At 39.5% G+C, this 26,837-nt stretch overlaps 2 protein-coding genes across 2 annotated transcripts in view; both read right to left on the reverse strand.

Moving 5' to 3' along the window:
* Positions 1 to 26,837, reverse strand: part of LOC115631100 — a 118,294-nt gene that overhangs the window by 63,908 nt on the left and 27,549 nt on the right. Inside the window, exons 3-9 of the mRNA XM_030527754.1 lie at positions 21,612 to 22,673; positions 21,111 to 21,530; positions 11,959 to 12,442; positions 11,062 to 11,853; positions 6,819 to 6,917; positions 6,369 to 6,495; positions 6,144 to 6,240 (exon numbers count right to left, since the gene is read on the reverse strand). Of these exons, the coding sequence (XP_030383614.1) occupies positions 6,144 to 6,240; positions 6,369 to 6,495; positions 6,819 to 6,917; positions 11,062 to 11,853; positions 11,959 to 12,442; positions 21,111 to 21,530; positions 21,612 to 21,905 (2,313 nt within the window). The 5' untranslated portion in view covers positions 21,906 to 22,673. The remainder of the gene's footprint in view (positions 1 to 6,143; positions 6,241 to 6,368; positions 6,496 to 6,818; positions 6,918 to 11,061; positions 11,854 to 11,958; positions 12,443 to 21,110; positions 21,531 to 21,611; positions 22,674 to 26,837) is intronic.
* Positions 18,894 to 19,832, reverse strand: LOC115631103 (caltractin). Its single transcript, XM_030527758.1, has one exon. The coding sequence runs from the start codon at positions 19,725 to 19,727 to the stop codon at positions 19,164 to 19,166; it is 564 nt and encodes a 187-aa protein (XP_030383618.1). The 5' UTR covers positions 19,728 to 19,832; the 3' UTR covers positions 18,894 to 19,163.

Below are 26,837 nucleotides of genomic sequence, written 5' to 3' on the forward strand. Positions count from 1 at the left end.
GTCCGTCTGTATGAACACCTGGATCTCAGAGACTATAAAAGGTAGAGACACCAAATTTTGCACAAAGATGCCTCATGTGTGTACGATATACGAATTTGTTTAATTTTTTTGATTTTCCCCCCATTTTCCCGATGTTCCATTCGTATAATCGCCCATATCTTGGACACTATAAGACCTAAGAACACCAAATTTTAGTTCAAGATGCCTTATGTTAATACGCAGAAAAAGTGTATTTTGGAATTTCCCTCCTTTCCTCCTCTCCCCCGCAATTAGTGATTTTGCATAATTCCCGTGATTCTTGGTTAACTGCAAACATGTTTACACAAACACGAATAAATGCGCTTAGGCATTCATACACTCACCTAGACGCAATTGCTATGTAAATGTGCAATTATAAACCCTTCACGTGAGTTGGAATACCAAGAGAGGTAAAATCGATTCAAATTTTTGTTTAATTCTCCTAATTTTTTCATTTATTTAATTATTGTAAACATATGTACAGAGTATTTCGAAGTCGAGACACCCGACTTTAGCTTTTTTACTTGTTTTTTATTTATAGTATTTTTTTATTTTTTTCGCTTCTCTGTCTTGACGCACAGCAAATATTTCATTTATGTGCGGGGCAGCCTCTTCTCATGCTACCTTGGCACCTGTTGCCACCACCTCTAGCTGCGGCTTTGAGGTGCCGCCATTGTGCTGCTGTTGCCGCCTTGTAGGTGTGATTTTACAATGCCAAAGTACCGTTTTGTTTGCAAGTGGGCGTGCGCGTATGTGTGTTTGTGTTTGTATTTGTATTTGTTTTCAAAGCACTTGAAGTGTGTTTAAGCACGGCACTTTACCGTTAGCCAAGCAGCCCACCTGCGCAATGTGTCGCCAAAGAGTCGTCGACGTCGTCTCAATGGCGTTGTCCCTGTGCCCCATCATCAACATTACCATCCACATCAGCATCAGCATCATCATCAGCAACGACATCCTCATCAAGAGCAACATCTAGATTCTCCTTGTAATGACGATGATTATCGTCGTCATCATCATCATCATCTTCAGCGCATTGTTGTCGTCAGCATCAAGGTGCCACTCTGGCGCAAAGCATATTAATATTTAAAGTTGTTGCTGCCATGGGGCAAGGTGGCAGCAATGATGACAGCAGCGACAGCGGCAGCAAAGCCATCGCCTCAAGGACAACATTTTGGCATCGGCTTAATTGCTATGGTCTGTTCGCAAAATGGCTGTGGTGTTGTTGTTGTGGTTGTTGTTAAGGTTAAAATTGCTTTCCACTGCTGTTGCTGCTGGTTACATGAGTGCTGATGCCAATGGGTTAAACGTGTGAACGTGCTTAAATCCATAATGGCTTTCAATCCACTCTTCATAGTTATCGCAAGATCATTAGCTATCGATCTAATATTGTAGTTTATATTATATTTGGATATATATTTTGAGACTTTCTGCATATTGTTTTATTTTCAAAAGGAATTGCTTTATTTTCACGAAACATCATGGCCGGCTTCAATCAAAAGATATATAGCATTCCCATTGGCTACGTCTTTATATAATTCGATGATCCTTTCATTTAAAAGAACAAGAGGTGCATTTCCGTCGTTAGTTCTTTTTTAAAGAGCATGTGCTTCTGATTATCTGTCTTCAGCTAAAGATGGAATTTGCACATTTTTGATGCAAATTCTGATTTTTTAGGTTAAAAATACGGAATTCATCGCGGCAGGCTCAGAGCTCAGCTTCATTCCAACATTTCACACTGTGGCAGCGGTTGTAAGACTACTTGTATTCCCTATATTGCCGCCCCTACCTCTTTGTACTTATCTGCCCAAACTTTTACATAATATTGATCTAAATCAATCCCAAATCGATTGAGAAAGCTCAACTAGTTGTATGAACTTAGCGATCATATTACAGATTATAGAAAAGGGAATGCAATTGAAACTGAAATGTTGTCTACCACTTAGCCCAACAAATGGTTTTGTAAGTTCTCTGACACTTCATTTTTCGACAATCAAGCCACAATTTCCATTTGTACACGCAGCCATGAATAGAATTTTGACCCATTTTCAAACTAAACTTTCCATGCAAAAGTGTGCGCATATCATTTATTATTACAATCCGAACAAACACACCTGCAAAATGCAAATAAAACAAACAACTAATGCATCCACAATTCACTTCTCTGCTCGGACCTGCTACCAGCTGCCGCACAATTAACCCGAATTGAACGAATGTTTGTGCTCTTTCGTCTGATAAGCCGACATTACGAGTGCCCCAGAACAAAACAGGCCAAAATATTTCGGCATCCGGGCGGACAGAAAGTCCATCGAGGATGACCACAAAGTGCATAGAAAATAACGGAAAATTGTAAGCTAAAATAGTCACCGAGTGGAGGAGCAGAGCTAAGCCAAAACAATTATTTGTAGCAGCTGCCGGAGAAAAATTTAGGTTCTCGCAAACGGTTGCGAGACACACAGTGGTGTCACATACATACATATTAAGGAAATGTTTGTTTAATGAAGCAAACTGAATTAAATATTAGCAGGGAATGGACTTTTAAAAATTTTAACGGATATATAAACATATATATGCACAAAAACATATATGGTGGAACGGTTCTTGAAAGAGGAATACACCTAATTCTGTTTTTAAACAGACTTTTTTTACACGATTTTGATATAACGCGGTTTGAAAATTAAAAATTGCACATATATTTCTTTAGAGATAAGGAACCAATCACCTACAAGTATTTTTGCATATGATCAAGGTCTTTTTTTACACGGTTGTTGCTGGAACCAATCTACCGTGTAAAAACACAATTAGGTGTAATCTACATTTGAATGCCATTTTCAACAAAGTTTTATTTCTATTTCTTTTCAAGTTAAAGTGAGAAAGATTCCAATTTAGTAAGATCGAACATAAGACGCAGATATTATGGCAGTATTCAGAATTTAACCGATTAGCCGATCAGACAATTCTGATGTTAATGTCTTCTGAAAAGTATTATAATATTCGAACTTTGCATTACATAAGTACAGTAATACACGAATACTTATTTAATATTTCATGGACATTTTTGTGTAAACTATAGCTGCGGAAAGTGAATGCCAATGATGGACAACAAAGAAATTCAAATTCAGTTCTCGATATACGAGCATAAGAGTTTTGTTTGTTAGCTTTACAGCTTTGGGGTTCCATCAAAGGGACATCATAAATGAATCAATTGAACAAATAGATTCGATGGGTTTTTTTTTATCAAGAAGGGAATAATTAATAACAATAATAATAACAATTTATAAAATGTTTTTGTGCATTTCCTTAGAACTACTAGTACTTCTGAAAGCGCTTTAATAGATAACATTTTTTCTTCATTTTGTTTTTCTATTCATAATTGGATGAAGTCATACTTTTGTTTCAAAACGGGCACATGCGTTTGTAAATAAGTGAAGTGCTTTCATTTGGAGCACAGTTCCTGATCTCCTGCTTGGTCGCAAAGCAGATTCCCAAATGAAATTGCATCGCAATGCCCCCTGTTCTATTTGTTGTTGTTGCAGCTTTTATTGTAGTTATGGTTATTGTTGCTATGGCTATGGCTGTGGCTATGGCAGCTATATATTTACTGTAGTTGGCAGCCCAATGTGTGGGAGACTGTTGGGCTGCTGGTATTTGAATGCTAACGCTTACTTTCCAGCAAGCACTCGTGTTGTACAATTAAAATTGCACAATTTTACATGCAAAATGAACAGACCCTGGATGAGGGGGCGGGGGCAGAGGGGCACAAATGACCAAACATGCTCAACACCTAAGCAGGCGCCTAATGAGGGACAGGCTGAAGGCTGCAGGCTGCAGGCAGGTGTGTGCACGGATGTGTTCGAAGGGGTTGGAAGGGGTTGGAAGGCGCTGGGAGGTCACGCCCTGCTTGCTGCCCAGTCCCTGCAGAAATTGTTTTAAGCTCGACAAACTTTGCCTCGTTTATTGAAAAGTTTGGGAAGGCCATATGCAGGCATCAGCATCAGCAGTGCTGCTGAGCGTTGCTTGCGAGTCCACGTCTCTTATGAGCTGACCTGACTACACAAATTTCTATATGAATAACGCCTAAATGTGTGCACTTTATCTTCATCATCATCATCATCATCATCATCATCATCATCATCATCATCATCATCATCATCATCACCAGAATCACAGTCATCATCGTTATTATCCAAACTGCTGGCTGCAAATGAACATTTCTGTGTTTGTTGTTGCTTTGCTTTTAATTTACTGCTTCAAAAAATCTTTCTGTGTACGTGGGACTCCCCTCTTCTCCTGCTCGAGCCTGCTGGCATTTTCAAGCTGCTCGAGCCACTCTCACGAATTTATATTAAAAATTATTTATTGCATTTGCTGTGCCTGCTGCCCCATGCTTTTGTTGTTGCTGTTGCCCGAAACTTTTTAATTGCTGTTTTTAAATGTTTTTTTTTCTCGACCATGGCCCAAAGAAACACGTACGTGCTTTTATTTTTTTTAGCTCGAATGATAGAACTTTCTGCTATTGTTGTTCAGTGCGGACCATGCACGAGTCCGCATCTTGAATACAAGACATACTAAACATATTTTCCAAAATTATGAGGGTATTTATGGAAAAATAGGCATGCAACTTTTAGCCTTTGTCTCAAAACACAGCTTTCAATAGGCATTGTTAGAGAAGGCAACCACAACAACATTTTAGGTTTTGTTCGTTTAACTGCTTTATTTGATGCAAAATAGACAACTCCAAGACTTTAAAAGCATAAGAGGCTGGCAAGTCATAGGCGAGAGCACTTATCACTGCGATGCTTAAATATTTGCTTCAGTATTTATGAATGTTTTCTGAAACCGGCTAGAAAATGAAAAAAGTTATAGAATTTTATTTTCCCCCAAGTCGTTTAAATTGTTTTTCAACAAATTTGATCTAAACGAAGAATATTTTCCCTAGCAGATTCAATCATTGGGAAAGGTAATTAATTTTCCATAAACTTATACTTGTATATTTATTTATGTAAAAATATTGCAGGAAGCCATGCTGCCTTAGGTGGAGAATAATAAATCTTACAGCAGGATAATGACTCGAATTATACGAACCCAGCCCCACAAAAGGCTCCAGAAGAACTATTGCGCTCTTGTGGAGTTTCCTGATTCTTTGCCGGACCTCAACCCAACAGAAAATCTATGATCTAGCATAAGCAGAGATGTTCTCTTCGAAAACTGAGCAACAACATGACTGTAGCTAAGCAGTTGTGGGGTCGGATCAGTTAAGAAAAGTACGAATGCTTTGCCAACAAATTCTATACAAATTTAAGAACTCCTTCGAATATTTTTGAAATTTTATAACAAATTTTCTAAATTTCTTTATGATGTGGGACTGATTCTTATTATTTCTAACGCAGCTGTATAAACACCCTTTACAATGGAGTAGGAACCAAAAATTACAAGTATTTAAGGGGAGGTTAAGTCGACCGTATTCTTTCATATTTTTGTTATTGAATCGAAAGTGAAATGAAAATAAAACAAAGCACATACCTTATACAATTTCGTTTAATAATAATTAACTTTTCACGTCAATTAATGCAATCTAAACTATTAAATTTTTTAAAATGAAAATACATTTAACCCTAGATGTAATAGATTTTTAACCACAAATTGAAAACTGTGGCTTGGCCATTTTTAAAAATGTTGTCAAAAGTTGAACCAACATTGCTGATTGGAAAAAATTAATGTAGCTGCCAATTATGGCAAAGTGCATGGCAGAAAGCATTTACGAAGCCTTGTCGACCTGGCAGAACCATCATTAAAGCATCCACAGTAGGAGTGTTGATGAAGGTAGGCGCCAGTATGGGGCTTCGGTTATGTACTGTGCGGTAAAATAATTAATGTTGAGAGCAGAAAAGCAAGTAACAAGGCAAGAAGGAAAAATGGTCGTCGTCTAGGCAACAAGTTGTGACTTAATGCCAGGCTGGCTAACCGAACTGAGTGTGGAAATACGGCTAGGAGCTAGAGGGAGGATAAGGACAATTGAGATGATGCGGCGATGTCCAAGTGGCAATTAAACTGCGTGTAATTATAATTATGAGGCCGAAGCCGGTCTGGCCACTTGGCAGTGGCCAAGGCAATGTTGGGCAACTCACCTGCGCCGATATGCGTCCCTTCTTCAGTCGCGTTAGGTCCGTGTGACTCCAATGGCTGCGCGCCCAAGGCATCACATTCCGCAAATCCTCATCAAAACTATGGGGCGTTGCAAAGAGGAGAAGAAGAAGAAGGAGAGAAACAGAAGGCCGAGATCACGAGTTAAATTAAAAATTAATCGCATTAGATGTGAAAATGTACGAGAATACTCGCCGGACGATACTCACTTAAAGTCATTGAGTTTGTTGTGCAGGAACTTGCGTATATTCCAGGGTAAGTCGTTATGCCCATCGATTAAAGGCACTTGATCCAAAAGTTGAACGGCCACGCGCAAGCGTTCCTCAAACGGAGCACCTAAGACGGGAGGCGGCAGAGGGAGAAGGGATGGTTGAGAGAAGTGGACAAGCATAGCATATAACATGGCAGCTGCCTAAATGCAGTTAACTAACTTAAACGCATTAACACGTCGCACACACACACACACACGAATACACAGGCACATGTACAGAGGAATGTGGGGTGAGGAGGATAGACAGTCAGTGCATAAAGTGTCGTGCGTGCACAACGTGTCGTATGCGTTATGGTAATTGATTTATTGTCTATGGATACTAGATGGAAGCGGAGTCGAAGCCAGAGCTCCGTTGGCTATGGCTATGTCTATGTCTATGGCTACTCACTTGCTGCCACACGTAGAGCCAGAGGCACGGCAACACTGGCAGCGCCAATTATCAAGAGTATCGAGCTGACTGCCAGCCAGTGCTTGGCCGCATCGAATCCTGCGTGGCGTATACGTAATGTGGAAGGGGCCCAGCACCAATGTTGCAAATTCAAGTCAGTATTCATGACGACGATGATGATGTCCATTGTTGTTGTTGTTGTTGTTGTTTTTGTTGTTATTGGCAGTTCAATGCCAAGTCGTCATCATCATTGTTGTTGTTGTTGTTGTTGTTGTTGTTGTTGTTGTTTTGTGTTGCATTTTGTGTGTGTGTGTGTGTTTGTGCAAATTGCCGTGACAGTGGCATTGATTACAGCAACAGCGCCAGTAGCACATGGAGAAGTTATAACAACAACAACAACAACAACAACAAACAACGAGTTGTGTTATATTCGTCGTTCATGTAAGGAGAAGAAAACGATAATAAGGAAATATGGTTAGTTAAACGTTTGAAATTGAATTGTTGGGTTGGTTTACTTAACAAAAAGGGCAAAAATTCTACAGTGTGGATTTTCGTCGAAGCCTTTTGTCGAAATGGCTGCGCTTTCAAAGAGCGAGTGTGCGGGGGAATGAGGAGGAAATAAACTGTGATGGAGCTGGAAAAGTGAGTACATGTCTGGAACTTAGCTGAGCTATGAGCGCAAAAAGGATTGCAAGAAAGGAGGAAGTCTAAAGCTGCTGTTATTGCATGATGGCTTGCGATAAAATAAAAATGTAGTATATTGGCGAAAGATTCAATCATAGTGTGTTGAAAGAAAGTTTATTATGGGAACTTTGTTCAGCTCTTTCTGCATGATTAAGAGTTCTAGTATCTATGATGATGTCTGTTGGAGGGAGACATTGTTCACAGCCTCAACGAATTTAATAAATTATTATACATTTAACTTAAAAAAAATACTCGTAGAATTGTTTTGCAGAGAATAGTTAATTTTATGGGTTTCGATAGCATAAAGATTTTTAGATTTTTAAATTGATTTGTTTGTGACTGACTCTAATGACTCTAATCATATGCTGCCGAAGAAGTAAAATATGTAAGCATGCCTCTCTTTTCCACAACTATGCAGGTATACTATATAACGGCATATAGCGGGGTATATATATAGAGAATTTCAAGATCAGACACATTTTGTCTGTTTATATTTATACTTTACTTCTTTTTCAAATTCCTGTAGCTATTTTATTTCTATTAAAATTGTATATACTATATTTATTACAGTTATTTGAATTCTAATGTATTTCCATTTCTGTTTCTTTTTCATATTTTTTCATTCACAACTTTTGGGATCTTTTTTAAAGTACTCTTACTATATTATTTCTATTTGATTCATATATTTCTTTTTATATTTGTCATTGAATAACATTTTTATTGAACTTCTATTGCATTATATATTTCTACTATAGTTCAATTATAAATGTTTTCTGCGTCCCTCCTTTTTCTTTTCTTTTCTATTTCTAGACTATTTGTCTTCTATTTTTATCCTTTTATTAAAGGGAACGGAAAAATCCATTTTTATTATTCCTTTCCTTTCATTATAAGTTATTTCATTTTCAAATTATTTTATATTTCTATTTATATTAAATTCTTATTCAATTTATATTTCTCTTTTAATGTACTTTAAAGGGCAATTCAAAGAAGGGCCATCTGGGCACTAAACAACCTTTCGTTAGACCAAAAACTGCAGTTTTAAATGTTTTACAATCTGTTTACGGTCCGGCACTTAATCCCTTGCTGCATTACTGATCTGTTGAGCCAATACTTGGCCATTCATCATTTGCCTTTTAAGCAATTACCGAATGCTCTCAAACCAAAAAGCAAATCTCATTATCGGTGGATTTTAATTCGACTAATTTTGCTGGCAAGCCAAACTTGATTATCGAACTTAATGATTGACAGAAGTACAGAGATGTCAAGCGCAAAGAGGTTAGGCAAATACTCGAGCGAATAGAATATCCAGGAATGTTTAACTGAAAAACGAGAGGAGCGGAGCCTGTAAGCTATACGCCAGATAGTTGGCGTTTGATTACTTGTTTTTATACTGTGAGCCAAAGTGAATTACTGATAAGTAAGCAGCGAGCAATGCGAACAAACTGAGCGTTAAATACACACTTGTGGACTAACACACGCACATGTGTGTGTGTATGTGTGTGTGAGTGTGTGTTTGTTATAACGTCTGTGTAAGGGCTTAGAAATTCATGCACTGATGACGGCAATTCAAAAGCGAGCATGGCCGCTGGCAATAAGCGCAGCTAATACCAGTACTGGATAGATGGATGGATGGCTGGATGGATGGTAGCATGGATGGATGGGCAGGAGGACAGCTGGTTGGTTTGTCTACTACTGTATGGCCGGTTGAATGGGCTGAGCATACAGCGATTTGCATAAATTGTATATTTTGGGAGTCGTGGACGCCTGACGTAACGCAGTTTTTGAACATGCAACAGAACGCGGCAGCAACGCAGCTAACAAATTGCAGTCTGTTGTCGAGGACGAGGACCAGGGAGGCAGACTGAAGTACCAATGCAGTTGTTACTATTGAAGTTGTTGTTGTTGTCGTTGTCGTTGCCACCACTGATGATGATGATGATGGTGATGGTGATAGGGCCGAAGTCACGCGGGCATTGGCGACGTTTAACATTTAGCGGCATGTTACATGAAGCGCAATCAAACGACTAACGACTAAATGCAACTGGGAAAGGTAGTGGCAGTGGAGTGTTTAGCAAAGTACAGTGAACACTTTATAAAAATTATAGGGGACAGCAGAAGTTTTTAATTAATTTAGAAAGGGGTCCAAGATGATTACTTCCGAAGGAGATGTTCAAAAACGATTTTTGGAAATGAAAAGCTATGCTACTTAATCAATAAGTGAGTGGATTTGCGCTTTAGACCGAAACTTGTCTCTTAAAGTATAAATATAGTAGCATTATAGGTTTTACCCATCGCTTTTGGAAATGTTTTTTAAGCACTAATTGTAAATAATTTGTTGCCAATAGCAAATTTTGAAAAGGACATAAGCAGGCTTGAAGTCTTTGCTACATAAAAAAAGAGCCATATTTGCTTGAGAAAGTTAATTAGAACACCTGCAGTCTGACCAGGAACTACCTTTTCCAACAATATGAAGCCATGCAAGATATTTTCATTTTCAAGTGTGAAGATAAAGGTATTTGGGAAGAAGTTTGAGGTGATGTCATGAATATAAGCTTAAGCTTTGTAGCACACTTAGAGTGAGCGTGGCGTGGAATTTACAAACCGAGGCGAAAGATATTCTTAAATCGTTAAAAATAATCAATGGCAGCGGATATGCTGGACTGGCTAATAAATTTTCCCCCAACGGGTCAGTTATTCTTCACCTTTCATTTTTAATTATATTTTAACTTTTATTATTTAAGTATTTTCATTTTAATTTGTTTTCTTCTATCTTTTATTGCAATATTTATTCAATTCTGTCAATTCGTTTTTGATAGGTCTAATAACGTATCTGACTACCCGCTGCTGTGAATCGGGGCATAGCTGGCCGTTTGGCAAATAAAATTCCCCCACCGTGTCGGATTCGTTATTAGATATTTTTGTCATTTTTATAGACTTTTTTATTTCTTTAGTTTTATTTAGTTTAAGTGCTCTATTGTATTATATATATAGATTTTTTTTTTTTACGTCGACTAAACAAAATAAATAAATAAAATATATTCATTTCAAATATAAAAGCTTGGCTGGCATAGTATTTTTTTATGCAAACAAAAGGAGTTGAAAATGTCGATTTTTAAAATTTATTTGAATCTATATAAAAACGTTTGAAATAGCAGAAAATCTGCGCTTCTAAGCTACCCAATAGCTCTTCCATTTGTTAATCAAATGACAGCTGATTGCTGAATATGCTCAAAACTGATCAGAGATGAAACATATAGAAGCACTGATCCGCTTCAGAGAGCATTTCAGGCAGCTGGCTTTACTTTAGACATGGTTTATTGATCACTTTAACGGGGTAAGTAAATTAATAAAACGGCTAAAATATTGTTAGAACATTATATTGTGTCAGTTTTTTATGGAAGCCTAATGTCTTTTGAATTAAATGCTGCCCATTTGTTGCCTAAGCAGGTTGTGTTACTGTATCGGGTGGCTTGGTTTGGGATAAGTGCAAAGCCGTGTTACGTATCTACTTGTCTGACTGTCATGTTGCTGGTGTCGTGCCGCACTGTGCTGTACTTACGAAACGAGTTTGTGCCCGAGCTGGAGGAGCCGCGACTGGGGCACTGTCGATGCTTCCACGGCATGATGCTCGTCACGCTCGAGTGCAGCTGATGATGTTTCTGTGGTGCAGTCGAGCCCATGTTGCCGCCAGCGTTCGTGGTCGAATGCAGCAAAGGATGCACATGATGTTCATGGTAATGATGGGACGACTGCTGATGCGGCTGTAATGGCGGCTGCTGATGTTGCTGCTGCTGCTGCGCCTGCAATTTCTCCTTAAGGCCACTATTAGCACTATCGAACGATGTCATGGTGAAGGTGGAGCCTGCCATGCCGTTGCCACTGCCATTGGCAAGCTGAAATTTCTGGTAGGGCACGCGGCAGCTGCCCAGCGTGTGACGACCGTCGATGTCAACTAAATTGCTAAAGCTGCAGCTATTAATTGGCAGTGTCCCTGTAGTCCCTGCGCCTCGCCCAACACCATTGCCATTAAGCCAGTCCTGTGCATCGCCAGCGGAGCCTGTGTGGAAGATGTTGTTGTTGCTCGAGGAGCGAGCAGACGTCGGCGGCGGCGGCGGCTGCCCCTCTTGCTGCGACTGTCGCTGCTGCTGTTGATTGTCTTGCCGCGTGCCAAAGTAGTCGCGTGGAAAAGCGGTCAGGGACTGGGAGAAGCAGCGGCAGCGCTGCTGCTGGAAGTGGGCCAACTGCTGCTGCTGATGCTGCTTCTGCAGGTAGCGCGTGTAGTGCGCCAAGTGGCGGGCATAGTCGCTGCTCGGCCCAATCGTATTGTATTTGCTCAGCTGGTTGGTCGAGGCAGCCGCCACAATGGCCGCCTGCTGCAAGTCACGCTGCGACTTGGAGGACGAGAATGCCGGCAATGTGCCGTGTCCATTCTGTTGGGTGCTGTTGCTGCTGGTGTGGAGAAAGCAGAGACTCGGATCTGATTTCTTGGAGTGCGGTGTGAAGATGTCATCGCTGATGTGATTCATGAAGGGCGGGAGATATTTGTGCGTGCTGGAAATGCTGTGGTTGCTCTGACTCTTGTGGCCGCCCATGCTCGCCTGGCACACATCCGGCTTGCTGTTGCTGCTGCCATTATTATTCTCCTGTCCCAGTCCATTGGCGCACTTCAGCAATGTGCCTGCGCAATCGTCCAGCGCCGTGCCGCCCAAATGAAGCGCCGTTTTCGTGCAGTCTTGCAACAGATCGCTGCTGCAGAGCTGAGCAATGCCCACATGATTGTTGTTGCTGCTCAGCTGTTGCTGTTGCTGTTGCTGCTGTTGCTGTTGTTGTTGTAGCTGCTGCAGCAAACGCAAGCTTCGCATGCTGCCATTGCGCTTCATGGATGGCGGCGGCGGCACAGGCGGTATGAAGTCCACATCCGACATGCTGGGCGAGTCGCTCTAAATGAGGAGAAACATTCAAAAGCAACAATTAGTATGAAAAGCCATAATATTGCATTAAATTCAATTTTAAACTAATTTAATTCGTTCAATACGACAAAATGTTTTGTTAAGTTGTGCTAAGCAGTTATTTAATACTTTAAAAATATAATTCAGCTGGAATTGCAAATTAATGCTCACACGTATTAAAACATTTAAATGGAGTAAATAAATTTCATTTAACTAATTTAAATTCGAATTCCCATAAAATGCCTCTTTTATTATAATTAGTCGGCCAATACAGATGCAACTATTAATTCTTGGCTACTTAATTTAAGATAAGTATTTGTCGTATTATAGTATTAAATTGTTGTCTACAAGTGAGTGTGTTTCATTAAACACTGAGGAATGTAGTCCTTTGCAATGCTATGAGAGAGTGAGAAGGGTATGTTAAACCTTGAAATGCTCCTGAAGGTCATTTTGACAAAAATATGATGATGAAAATGACACATGTTGGCTATTGAAACTTTCGAAAACTGTTCTAAAATATATTCTTTTGATATATATAAGTATATTAGAGTGTATTTAAATTTATTTATGTTAAGTAAGATAGCTTGCTGAAATCGTTTTTCGACCCCAATAATTCAGAACTACATTCATTTGATCTTCAAACAATATTTGGAACACATTTCTCTCCGAATCAATAATTAATATAAAACTTAATAGTTTATAAGTCCTACAAAAGAATTTAATGTTGCGTTCAGATAGCCTTCAATTCATATTATTTAACCGAGTTTGCAAAAACTTGTTTATTGTGCTTTCCAATGGTTAAACAAATTTCAAAAACTACATTCATTTCACTCTAAGTGCACCCCTAGAGTTGTCTTTAAACCATGCTTATGATTATTAAAGAATTTATTTTTCTTCAAGATATTTCTAGTCTTTCAATGGAAACTCTTCTTTTTTAAAACTAATTAAAGCTTCTTTAAACTAAAGTTGCTTTTGACAACTAGCATGGTTTTTTCTGCAAAAAGTTAAAGCACACTTTGAACTTAATTGCCATAGAAATTAAACATCTACGAGTAGATAAATATTTCTGACGCTCAATCACTTTGAAAACATATCCAAAATATGCTTTAATGCTTGTAGATATATTTTTTCCGGCTTTTTCCTACATTAGCCACACCATTGTTGCTGCCAAGGCCAGTTGCTAAGCAAAATTAAATTATAGCCCTGGACTTCCGGCAGCGGCGACCCCAAGCGCTTATGCATAAGACCCGAACTGGAAGCCTCCCATTCCCACATTAAATGTAATTATACCCACACAAATCCCATAGCTGGGAAAGGGGTGTGAAAAAGGTTTATCCCACCGCGCACACTGAATGCGTCCGCAGCTCTATGTAAGTGCCCAGAGCCGTCCCGCTTCGCAGGCCATCTAATTGAATTTGCTGATGGCCAAAATCATAGAAATCATCATCAACATCGTCATGATCATCAATAGCTTCACTACATACTATGGGAGTATAGTATGCGGATTCACATTCCGCATTCACCATTCACCATTCAACATCAATGCACAGACGAGAAAGTGTTCGCTCGACACGGGATTTGGCTGATTTGAAATTGAATTCCTTTACGGGAAATACATTTTCATTGATTTGCTTTTTATTTTTATGCGTCTGTCCGTAAACTGAATTGGAGTGACGTGCATGGGGCAGTCAGTGAACACACACACACACACAGACACACAAATGCGCCCATTTATACATATTTCCATTAATAAAAATTTCCTTTGAATTTTGATTGCTTTATCTAAGAGCGTCGTCTGTCCTCGCACCTAGCTCCCCTCCTTCCACCATTATAGCCAATGCTCTTGTTAAAATTGTTGTTGTTGCTGCCCCTTAACGGTTTGCTGTCCATTTGCCACACGCCGCTTGCTTATTATTTTTATTTACTTTGTCTTGTCCCGGCTTGGCATGGTGCGTCTTGTACACGCTTAAGTGGAAATTGAAATTTTCATATTTTCATTACAGGGCGCTGGTAATTTCGGCTCCGCCATCGCTTGACACGCCGCCAACTTAAATAATTTATGCAAATATTTTTTGGGCAACAGAGCTGGCTGCATAAATTTCTCATACTTGGCCGTGTTGATTTAATGAGCACAGATTTTCAGTTTTCGAAAGTAGATGGAAATGATGTTAGTTGCCCTTAAAAAGTAGCAGGTCGAATTAAACGTTTAGTCTATAATTTCATGAATTTGCTGAACAAATTGGAATAATTAAGGTAATCAGAGTAATTTATAGCAGTAGATGAAAATAGTGAAAATTATATGACAATTAATAAACAGTTATAAGCTTATATTCGCATGTACATACATATATTCTGAATAAAGTTAAGTAAGCCATAAAAATGATGATGATGCCGGAGCCTGGCACCAAAGATATGGTGACAAAACAAATGTCTAACGAAGGTAAAGACTCCAATTCTGAACAGTTACCCCATGGAGAGTTTTAGCCAACAGTGTGCAAGAAAAAATAGGATCTTTGAGGATGGAATTGAAAGTCTTGACCAAATTAAAAGCAGTTTCTCTTGTTTGCTTTTAACAAATAGATGCTCGAAGTGTGTATTTTTATGTTCTAAATAAAAATGTTTTATATTTATGTTTTTCTAAGTCAAATGTAAGTCAAAAAGTTTGCATATAATGTATTAGTATTAAAATTGCTCTAAAATCACTATTCATGTGTTAGAAGAGACTCAATTTAATATAGTTCTAATGAACTATAGCTGTTAATGTCAAAAGTTATTCTTACATTTCAAGGATGTGGTTGAATCGTATTTTAGTAACGTTCTTTCGCTAGTGCTTAATTTTCTTTGGGGGTTTCAGATTAGTTCTGTTTTCTCTTCAGTAACTAGTATCTATTATCTAACTAGTAGTAGTATATAGAGTCTATTAATAATAGATAAGAGTTATCTGCACTGAAATCAATTGTGACTTTTCTTTGAATAATAATGTATATTGTTTTTAGCCAGTCCTATCATTTGCAATCCCTTCTCAGTGATTTTAGCTCCTTTGTGTCCTACGGATGCTTGATATTATGTTCAAAAAAGCATGTTTTTAGATTTTAAAGAACTTCTTTGTGAAAATCTTGTTTGTAGAGCAAGTTAATATATATGCTCGTACTTTGCCAATTAAATGCGTAGCCAAGCAAGTTTACAGTTGCACTTTCTGTCCTTGCTTGCGTCCTTTATTCGCAACGCTTCTCTGTTAAGAGGGAGAGCGTTCTAAGGCAAGCAACAAGATATGCTTATTTGGCATCTATGCTGCATATTTGACGCCATATTTATGTATTCCGCTTGTGTGTGCGTGTGTGTGGGTTGCAGCTCCGCGTTGTTAAGCATTAAATTGCTTGATATATCGCGCCATTTTTTTGTGCATACTCACGACTTTTAGCTGCAGTTTATCCTTCGTCCTTTGCTGCCTCAGCCCACTTGAGCTTTGCATGCTTTCTTTTATGAATTATTATGCGCGCGTCTATGTAGCTCTTGTTGCTCTCCGTCTTGCTGCGTCTTTTGTCTCGTTTTAAATTTCATAATGCACATTTTATAATAATTTTTCGTCTACTTTGCTGCAATTTTGCACAATTTTTTATTATAAATTATAAATGTGTGTGTAAGTAGCGGTCTTTGTTGTAACTGTTACAAAATTTTGCAGCACAGTGCTTCGAATATGCTTCTTCAGCCGGTTGTTCTACGAATATACTCGTATGTGTGTGTGTGAGTCGAGCGTAATGTTGAGTTATGGCAGTTCTGTAGTTTGCGTAAAACTTTTTTATGCCCTATTTCTGCTCATATTCTTCGTTGTTGCTGCTATTGCCCAGTTCTTTTTAGCTCAGTCTGGGTATTTAGTTAAATGTTCGTAAAATTGAGTGTTGGTTATATTTCACTTGAAGTTTTCTTGCTTAAAGGCATCTTCGACTTGCCTTACCCTGCCCTTCCCCTCCGGCCGCAACATACGAAATCGCCTTTAATCGATTTGGCTAAAGCAATAAGCAAAAAGTTTTATGAATGCACAAGTTTAGTTTAGTTGGTTGGAGACGGGCGACGGGTATAGGGATAATTATGAGACCAGACAACTTTATGACTTTATCGGTGCTATTGTTGTTCCGCTTTCACAGATGTTGTTGTTGTAGAGTTATGTGTTTTAAGGCGTTTGAAATTGTAATTAATGTAGCTGTAAATGCCAATAAGTAGTAAAGGGAAATAATGGAAACAATTTTAGTGTGCAATAAAAAAGTTTTCCACAAATGTGTATACATGTAGCGATCTAGACAAGGATCCATTAGTTGCGTAGACAGCAGACAGAGCATTTTACAGCAACTTAAATCTTAATAATGTTAAGAACAAAATCGGTGGGTGGTTCTTGACAAAAGTATATTTGAATAAAAACTACTACTTATTATTTGTATCCGCATATTGAGAAGAAGCACAAATTGGAAAGAGACTTAAGAGTTTGCCCAAAAAAGTAGGCAACATTATTTACATGTTGCATTATGTCATAATTAGTTTCATTTCGGATTTAAAGTAAACTCAATAGTTTTATCTTTCCAACTCTATTTAGAGATGGAGTAACAACTTCTGAAATGCCAACAGATACATGCACGGCTCTGCGCGGAAAAACTAACAACTAAATTGCGCTAAATGTAACGCGTAACGTAAATAAAAACTCACAACGATGCCACTAAATTATGTTTGCTGTTTGAGCAAGGAACACACTCACACACTCACATCCATGCATATATACATATGTATCCGCTTTCCTATATTTTTTGTTGCAACTCGTAGCGGCAAATGGCAGCCGGCAGCCGGCAGCCGGCAAGCCATCCACGCATGCCAACACCAACGCAACGCCACCAAATTGCAGCCGCAATTTGTAGCAACAATTCAAAGTGGAGCAGCGTCAGCTGCACAGCCCCATTTGTGCCCGGAGAGCATCAACAGCAACAACAACAATAACAGCAACGGCAACAACAACAACAATAACAACAATACCAGTAGCAACAACTCTTTGCATGCAAACGCATACTCGTACATCAAATGTGTCAAAGAGATTTGTTATGCATGACAGGGGCCGGGCGCTAGGGTGAGGTCGTTGGCAGCACACAAAATAACGACAACATAGAAAAAATCATACAAAAACACCAGTAGCAGGAATAACAAGAACAACAACAACAATAACAGGAACATCAGCTTCCAGCAACAGCAACAACAACAACAATAAGAGCAACACAAATGGGGACTTCAACGCCAAATGCGCAGTGCTCCGAACGAGCATAGATAATTTGGGGCCGGGCTGGCTGGCAGGCAACTCATGCGCAAGGACAGCCGAGACGACCCTATCATTTGTAATTTTAAGCGACGCAAACACACACACACACACACACACATGCACATGGTATATGTATGTACAGTGCGCTTAATAGACAGCACTTCATTTTTTTTAGTTCAACTTTCTCTGCATGCTAATTGTGACAAATGGCGGGCTAATTGGTGCTTAAATTTTCAGCTTGGCAAAATTTCAATTTTAAATAGATGTACTCGGCTGTAGCTGAAAAAATTGGCTTTTTAAGGTCACAACTCAAGGTCAGTTGGTGGCAGCTGCATAGAAAATTATGCCAAACACACATTGTTTTCGCCATTGCTCGTGTGCGTCTGTTTTGTGCGTTCGACACACTCAGTTCCTCACTTCTCGATGGTATTTTAATTACAGTGTTGCCGCAGCTCAGGTGAGTGCAGAGAGTGGACACGTGCATGTCCTTATGAGCTAAAAGCATGGCAACAAATAAAATGATTGCAAAGCATGTGACCATGGCGACAAAGACATCAAGAGAATATTGCAAAATTCGAATTGTAATTACAACGTACATCGCAACAAAACCACTACAGTAGCTCTACAGTAAATTAATTTTAAAACCATTTCATCAGCTTCGCAAAAGAAACAAAGTTCAAGGCGACAGTTGAATTATAGTCGTTATTAGATAGCTTTGTTGTTCTCTTGTCCCATTTTCTCAGTTGATTTTAGTTCGATTTGTCAACATAACTTATTAAAAGCATAACAAATAAGAACTTGAAAGATTTTCTTATTTTTCAGTTTCACGTATTCTTTTAATTTCTTGACAGGCAACTCACTTTTCTCCAATCCTCATATCTAACTGATTCCTGATAATTCCTACATGATCGTATAGATCTAAGAACTAGAAGTTTCAACTGCTTGCAATTGATTTATCTTTCTACCTGCTTCTAATTTATTTATTATCTCAAGTATTTGGAATTGATTTTCTTTCTATCTACTGCTAATTTATTTATTATCTTAACTAACATTTGGTTTTAGAGCAGAGCAGGATATGGCTGTGAAATTTGATTGGTCAGACAGACCGCACACCTGTGGAATTCAAATTTAAAATACACAACTTAATTCGATATTGGTGCTGATTAAAGCTTTATTTAAACGGTGCATATCCAAACTTCTTCATAAAATTTTCATTCATTTTTGTTCTAAAAGTTGAGCATAGAAGCAAAAAAATGAACGTAAAACACAACGTCGTTCCCCGGTCATGCATCTGTAAACTAAAATACGAGTAAATGAATGTATTAATGTGTGCGTGTGTGTGTGTGGGAGCGAGTGTGTTGGTGTATGGGTATGGGTGTGTGTAATGCTTTGCTGCCTCAGTAAGGTGTTTTCGAACTAAATCAAATGAGTTTTCTTCAGCACGGATAGGAACTCGGCGCGACACACTTCACCGTCCCCATCGAGATCGGCCTCGTCAATCATTTCCTGCAACTCCTCGTCGGTGAGCTTCTCGCCCAGCTCCTGGGCGACGCGCTTTAAATTGGCAAACGATATTCTACCAGTGCGATCATCATCGAAAAATAGAAATGCCTTTTGCATCTCCTGCATTGAATCCTTCTCAGACATTTTAATGCGCATTATATGGAGAAAATCGTTGAATGCAATGCGGCCGGACCTATCCTTGTCAATCTCATCCATCATGCGTTTGATTTCCTCCTTCTTTGGCTCAAAGCCCAGGGCACGTATGGCCACGCGCAGCTCTTTCACTTCGATGAAGCCGGTGCATTGGGTATCGAAGAGATCGAACGCTTTCTTGATGTCCCGTTTCTGATCCTGCGACAGATCGAAGCTGGGCAAGTTGCGAGCACGCTTCACCTTACGCATTCCCTTGCTCAGGGAGTTGGTGCTCTGCATAATGGTGGCGGTCGATCCCATGCTGCTTAGATAGCTGCCTGTCATGGTGCCCGAGTATTATAATATTCCGTAACGTTTTTTTTTCAATGCGATGTTTCCGATCAATTTTTTTTGAAATTTTTGTATTTTTTGGTTGTATTTTATATGTTTTCTCTATGCCGTTTGGAAATACACTGAATATAAAAAATATAATCCGAAAGCCGTAGGCTTGACGCTGTCGATAACAATATCAATGTTCACTAGGTTTCGATAGTTTTCGATATTTTACATTTAAGCAGCTAAAAAATATTAGAATAGCAGATGCTTTTTGATTACTGTTCGTGGTATGGGATCTGATTTATTTCTGCTCAAATTTATGATTTCCTCCTACAAGAAACTAATTTTTTCAACTCTTTTAAGCTGCAGACAACACATGCCGGAACGATATTAAATACCATGCATTTAACTAACTAAAAATTGTAAAATGCGACTATGAAGGTATACATTTATTTAATTATTCAAATTGTATTCTATGAAAAACAATATGTAACAACAAAATTAATTGTTTAAAGTTTTTGAATATATTATGAATTGATTTTGTATTTTTCTTGTATTATTTCTGCACAAATGTTATAACTTTTGTTTAGTGTTCATCGTCATCGCTTTATGAATGTTGTCTCGCCATTGCATTGGTAGCAGCCATTATGAGCAACTACTTTCACTGCTCAGGCCATTTGTCGATATTTCTTAGTTCCAATCATAGCACTACACAATGTGTTACATAAATTTATAAACAGAAATTCTCAATCCCCAAACACATACAAATACGTCCAATTCCGATATCTTGTTTCAAGTTTGCACACCATGTTATCGATTGAATCGCAGCGGACAGATAGCCGATTATTGATCGACATTATTCATGTTGCAGTCCAACCAATTGCTGTGCTTCTAATACTAGGATGCTAATAAAATTCAAGTGTTGCCAACAAATTCTTCAAATACTATAATTTGTTCTGTTAAAAATCTTAAAGAGTGTCCGACTATTTACTTCAGCTTAAAAGAGTCAGCTGAGCTTTCTATAAAAAACCGATAATTGATTGAATCAGCATAAAATTTGTGGAATTTTAATCATCAAAGTATGCCCCTGCTACATATCTATAAATATCTCACAATATCCTTATGTACGCACACATGGCATAGCGCCCAGTTCAGGTCCGGTTCAGGCTGCCACATTTCACTCAGGTTCCGCTTACGTGCTGCGCATTGTTTACCCAAAAAATTTATTTGCAAGAGCCCTCGGGCAGTCGATGTTGGCGCATTTTTCGATTTGCGTGCAAAAACAAACACACGTGTCTCCCATCCCCTCCCCACCCCACTTCTCACACCTTAGCCAAATGTGTAGAGCCTGCTGGCCACAATGGAAATTAGGATAATACGGTGGCAACTCACCTGCGCATCGTTGCCCATAGTGGTTGTGGTTGGCGTTGTAGCTCCTATGGAGGAGGTTAGCGATAATTTACGATTACGCTCGCGCTCCAGTCTCATGAGTATCTGAGCGTTCTGCTCGCACGTATAGGTGTGCGTTTTGCGCCTACGCTCCAGGCTGTACTCGAACAGCGGCCGTGCTGGGTCCAGCTTGAGATCCGCCTCATCGCCAGCATCGCAGCTGCAGAGCGACTGCTGACTGCGTCCTTTGCCGCGCTTCAGCGAACCACGATTGTGGGTGCCGGTCTGCTGATGTGGCTGTTGGTGTGGCTGTTGCTGGCCACAGTTGCTGGGCGTGGAGGCGCGCGTCGAAGGGGCCCGCTGCTCGGTCACATAGTTGGAGAAGGTGACCACATTGTGGTTGGAGTTGGTGCGCAGCAATTGCTGCATGCTCGCCTCGAGCTCATAGTTCTCGGCATAGGCGTTGGCTGGCCGCAGGGCGGGATAGCTGGGGGCGACGCCCACGCCAGCGCCTTTTCGTTTCGATGGCGAGACGTAGTAGATGTCGTGCTCATCGAATTCTAAGCTGCTGCCATTGCAGTTGCGCGCCTGCGCAGTTGCGGCCGTGACTGTGCTGCTGCTGGTGCTGCCAGCGCTGCTGAGATTGGCGTGATCGTTGAGGGACTGCAGCAGTGGATGCCGCGACTGACCGTTGCTCAGCTGTGGTGTCAACTCCCTGAGGGAGTGCTGTTTGTGCAGACGCGGCGTTGTGGCTGCCGCGCTCTCCTGATGCCCATTGGCGCGTCTCAGTTCCGTCATCTCGTCGCTGCTATGCTCTAGGTTCTCTCTGCTGCTGCTCTAATGTCACTTTTGAGCGGCTTACTGGCCCATGTTGCGGCTTATTGTCATCGGCTCGACGGCTCTGACGTCTCTCAAGAAATATTCATGCGTTGTGCTTGTGCTGGTGCTGGTGCTGGTGCTTGGCTCGCCTTGAAGTGCCTGCCGGCAAGCCATTGGCATTAGCATATCACTTTGTCTCCCACTGCCAATTCTTTTTTGTATTTTTCGATTTCCCCCTTATATATTTTTAATTTTAAATGCAACGCCCGCCCGCCGTCTCAGCTCTGCTCGGCTCGGCTCTGCTAAGCCGGCTAACGATTTCCTTATGTCAATACAGCAAATTCGCAATCCGCTTTCCCAGCTAACTGTTTCAATTGTTGTGCGTGCGTGCGTGTGTGTGTGCAGTCAAGTGCTGGATGGCTGGATGGCTGGATGGCTGCCTGTCTTCCTTCGTCCTCTCTTCCTGCTTAAGTCTGTGTAAATTTCTGCTGCTGCATAAATGCTGACAAGGCTGTCGTTCCTCTTCCTCCTTTCGCTCCTTTTGCTCCTTTCGCTCCTGTCGTCGTCCTCGTTGGCGTCTTCCTTCAAGTTGTGCCCATGGGCTGTGCTTTTCATTGGCAGCGCTTTACAATTCGATTTGCGTTGCCTCCCCCGCCTACCATCGACGGTCGCATTTCGGGCATGTGTTTCCTTTTCGCCTGTTAATAGACTTGGCTCGTGTTGTTTTGCTTTGCTTTGCTTTGGCAACTGAAAAGAGAGCAAAAGAACGAGGGAAGAGTGGGGCTTTAGTAAAAGCTTTGCGTTAAAAATCTGCCAAAATTGCAATGTAAATTGGTTTTTACCCTGCTCAAGGTTTATTTTGGGCCGGGTTTATGTTATTTTTGCAAATAACCGACTCATTAGATTTGAGTATGGATATGGGTATGAGTATGTTTGTATTTGTGGGGCTGCTCCTGCTGCCTGTCTTTCTGGCGAAAATCTGCTTTGCAATTCACTTTAATGCACGAGAATTTCATATACAATGAAGCATAGCTGTGTTTTCTAATAATTGCAACAAAAAGTTATGGAAATTCCATTATTGCTAACATTTAAAGAGCTCAACTTAATAAATAATAATGCAGAACATTTTGACTGAGCAAATACATAATAATTAAAATTTTAATAATACAAATTTTGCACTTTGAAAAACTTTTTGTCATACAATTTTAAGTAATATAGAATTATAGTTCGTTATTCAGTTATTCAATTTAGAAAATTTGTGAAAGGTTGGCTCAAAAAAATTGAAACTCTAAAACCACAAAAATTCATTATAAAAGTTATATTTTTGAAACTAAAATTTATCCATACACGAAAACTGCATTGATTTAAATTTTTGATCGAAAGTCAAATATTAATACAAGCCTAAGCCTAAGTATGTTTTGATCATTGAAAAGAAATGTAAAAGTGTTTATTAAAGTGTGGACAATTTATAATATATTAAAGTCAAGGTGTGTATTTTCTGCTCAAAATTATATTCTTAAGTATAGAGTTGTTTTTATTTATTATTTCAGTAGATTGTTTTGTTATAACAATAGCTGTTCTTTAATGATTTGATTTTAAATTTACAATTACTTCTATAAGTCTATAAGTTCTTCTAAAGCTTTAAATGAATATTTGAGAAGTTGGTTCAAATCAACAATAACCAGAACTCATTTGTTTTTAACGAGGTGCTTTGTAGCATAATACTATTTCTGAAGTAGCTCCAAGTATAAGTGCGCCTCAAATTGCAACATGTTTGTTTATTGTTTCGCTTTCAATTAAAGTGCTGGCATAGTTGAAGCGAAGCAGCTTGCATGCCTTGCTCCCCTGTCTGCCACAGCAATAATGTTGAACAATTAACTCATTACGCGCACACATTAAGCGTTAACGGAAGCACAAGCGAGAGTTGATTAAAGCCTTAAAAACTTTTGTGCTGCGAAAGAATGTCACAATGCGAGTACCCCGAGCTCAGTTCCACGCAACTTGATGGCGCACAACACTTCTCCACCACTGCTCCACACACCCACACACATACAGCCCCTCACTGATAACAGTGCGTCAAGTGAGAAGGCAAAGGAGGAGCAAGGACGAGCAGTGAAGTATCACTCGAAATATGGCCCAACAAAAGTAAAGGCGTTTTGATGGGCTGGTTGCCCAGGAAGAGGTGGATGTGGGGGCAGGGACAAGTAGCAAGTTGCCGTGGCAAACTTCTTAAAAATACTTAAGCAGCGATAAATATCAAACATACATAGTATAGCAAAATGTTTTATATATACAAGTATTTATTGTAGTATAAGTATTACACGAGCAGCATATATGCGTGCTTGTATTGGCATTAGTGGGTGGCGAAGGGGCGGCAAATGTTTTCGCTCTTGAAACTTTGCCTTAAGTTGCCTATTTGTAACTGTTTGTTGCTGCTGTTACTGTTGTTGTTGTTGTTGTTGTTGTTACGGCTGTTGGTGGGCCGTGTGCCACGTTTGATAGGAAATAAGCGCCAGCCCTCCCAACCCCAATCCAACCTTGGCAAAAAACTTCAGCCTCACAAAAATGTCAGCCACTTGTTGTTGTCATGCTGCTGCTGCTGTTGTTGTTGTTTTGTTGTCATTATCTTTAACGTTATTATAACATTGCATACTTTTGCGGGCTTTGCTGGCAGTCTTTGCCTAATTTGTTTGCTGTTTCATTTTAGACAAATTGGTTACGATTTGCCAGTAAAAGCAGCCCCCAAAAAAAAAGTGGAAAACTTTTTTGTCTGTCTTATCAAGACTTTGGCGCTGGTGTTCAATTATTTTTGGCTATTTTTGGTCGCATGCATTCACTGGTTTGCTTATTAAAAAGTTGCCATCGATTATGCGAAAAGTTTGCCATTAAATATCAAGAGGTTGCCGGAACAGCTGACTACACACTTACTTTTTTTTAGACTTTAAGACAAGAAATCCAAATGACAATCTTCACAAAAAAGATATAAGGGCAGACAATGCGGCAAATATGTCAATCAATAATGATGATGGCAGCGACGCCATTTTGTTTTGCAGTCGACATGTGAAAAAAGAAAACTCCGGCACATGTGCTGCAAAATCAATAATCCTTAGACGGTGAATGGTCGCTAAAGGAGCAAAATGGTCTAAAAACATGCCGCCACACTTTTTCTTCTATTCAGCAAATGTTTAAAAAACTTGTAAACGTAACAGGAGATCTATCAACAGAAGAATCTACTTGGCTTTTCTTAAATGTTAATTTGATTTTGAAAGTCAAAGCATTCACTAAACTATTTATTATTATTATTTTTCCCCCTCATCTGCCGCTACAGAATTTCATTAATACTCTATATAATTCCAAATCTAGATAAACCAAACTATGCATACGTCATTAATATTTAATTTTCTACTTCTGATTTAGATTAGATCCAAGTCGGTCAGTTCTAAGAAAAGTTATTAGCCAAACAATTTCACTCCAATAGTACTCGTACAATACTTCTTTTTCTTCTTTTTGTTTCTGCGGCGGAAATTTGTTTGGGTATAGGATATTTCACTGTGCGGCTTCCTGGATTGAAGCATTCTTTCTTGATTATATTTGTAATTCTATTTATTGTTTTTTTTTTTAACGCCAGAATTGTGCGCTATTTTTGTCGCATAGGTGTGCTTAAAAATCAGAATAAAATAGAGGATATACAAAAGAGAAACCCGAAATCAGCTTTCCTATATTTCAATTTAGGCATAACTGGGGGTTGCTTGAATCTTTTTAAATGTCGGTATTTTACAGAAATTGCTTCCACAAAGTTAGAAAAGTTGCAAATATTCCCAAATATTTGTATATTATTTTGAATTTAAAAACATTCTCCCCTTTTTAAGTGTCTCTCAAAGAGATTTTCATTTAAACAAAATTTACTTTCTCCAAGCATCCACTGTACATCTGCATATACTACTTCGATACTATGTATGTATTATACAAATATTGGTAGCTGCAGGCGTTGACAGACGAGCCAAGTGTATGTATTGTTGCTGGCCAGTGCTGTGGCGTTGACTTTTAGGCGAAACATTGTTTTAGATAAATAGCTTGCATTCCCATTTCCCCAACTTTGTAGCTACATTTCTCATCACTTGGCCAGCAGGAGATTTGCTTTTGGGCTGCCAAGTTGGGCGCTTAAGTGGGCAGGCAATTTTGTCTGTATATATTACGCATACGCCACATGGGCCGTCGTTAGCATGAAACACGCATTTTATCTGTTAGTTTATGACTGAGGCTGAGCAATACCAAGCCAGGCCGGGCCAAGTAGCTTTTCGGGTTGATTAATTAAGTTTTCTATTGATTTGCCGGCGCAGAGGCGTTTGTGCTGCTGGCGTGGCAACTAAAAAAGGGTTTTATGCGTATGCCATAAAACTTTGGGCGGACCCTAAAAGTGGCCCCCGTGTAGCGTATGCCAATGACAACTAAAAACAAACAAAAACAGCAATAGCTTAGCTGCCATACGAAACAGAGGACGGCCACGCAAATGAAAATCTAATTTGCAGCAACACGCAGCCCCAAACTCACTTAAAGACTTATTTGTGTGTGTGTCTCTGTGTGTGTGTATTTACACACATGTGATTTGCAACACATACACAAATGATACACGAGCTGCTGTGGCAACTGTAAAAGCTCAACCCGGTGCTTTTCATTTGCGTCTAAAGACGCAAAGGCGCACTTCCGTCACAGCAGACGAACGAATTAACAAGCCCAAAAATCTGACTAGGTAAGTGCTAGCAGTGTGTGTGTGCTGTTTTGTTGTTGATGCTGCTTTTTTCTGTTGTAATTGTGTGCGTGTGAGTGCTATGAGTTATGACGAAAGCAGCTGCGGACTTAATGGAAAATGCTGGGCTCGAAAAAGCTCAGCCAAGCACGCAAAGCGTAAAT

Source organism: Scaptodrosophila lebanonensis, unplaced genomic scaffold (genome assembly GCF_003285725.1).
Source record: "Scaptodrosophila lebanonensis strain 11010-0011.00,11010-0021.00 unplaced genomic scaffold, SlebRS2 tig00001412-arrow-pilon, whole genome shotgun sequence".
Taxonomy (NCBI): Eukaryota; Metazoa; Arthropoda; class Insecta; order Diptera; family Drosophilidae; genus Scaptodrosophila; species Scaptodrosophila lebanonensis.

What these genes read in the sequence shown, in the direction of transcription:
- LOC115631103 (XM_030527758.1), bottom strand. Translation starts at nt 19,727, where the DNA reads ATGACAGGCAGCTATCTAAGCAGCATGGGATCGACCGCCACCATTATG.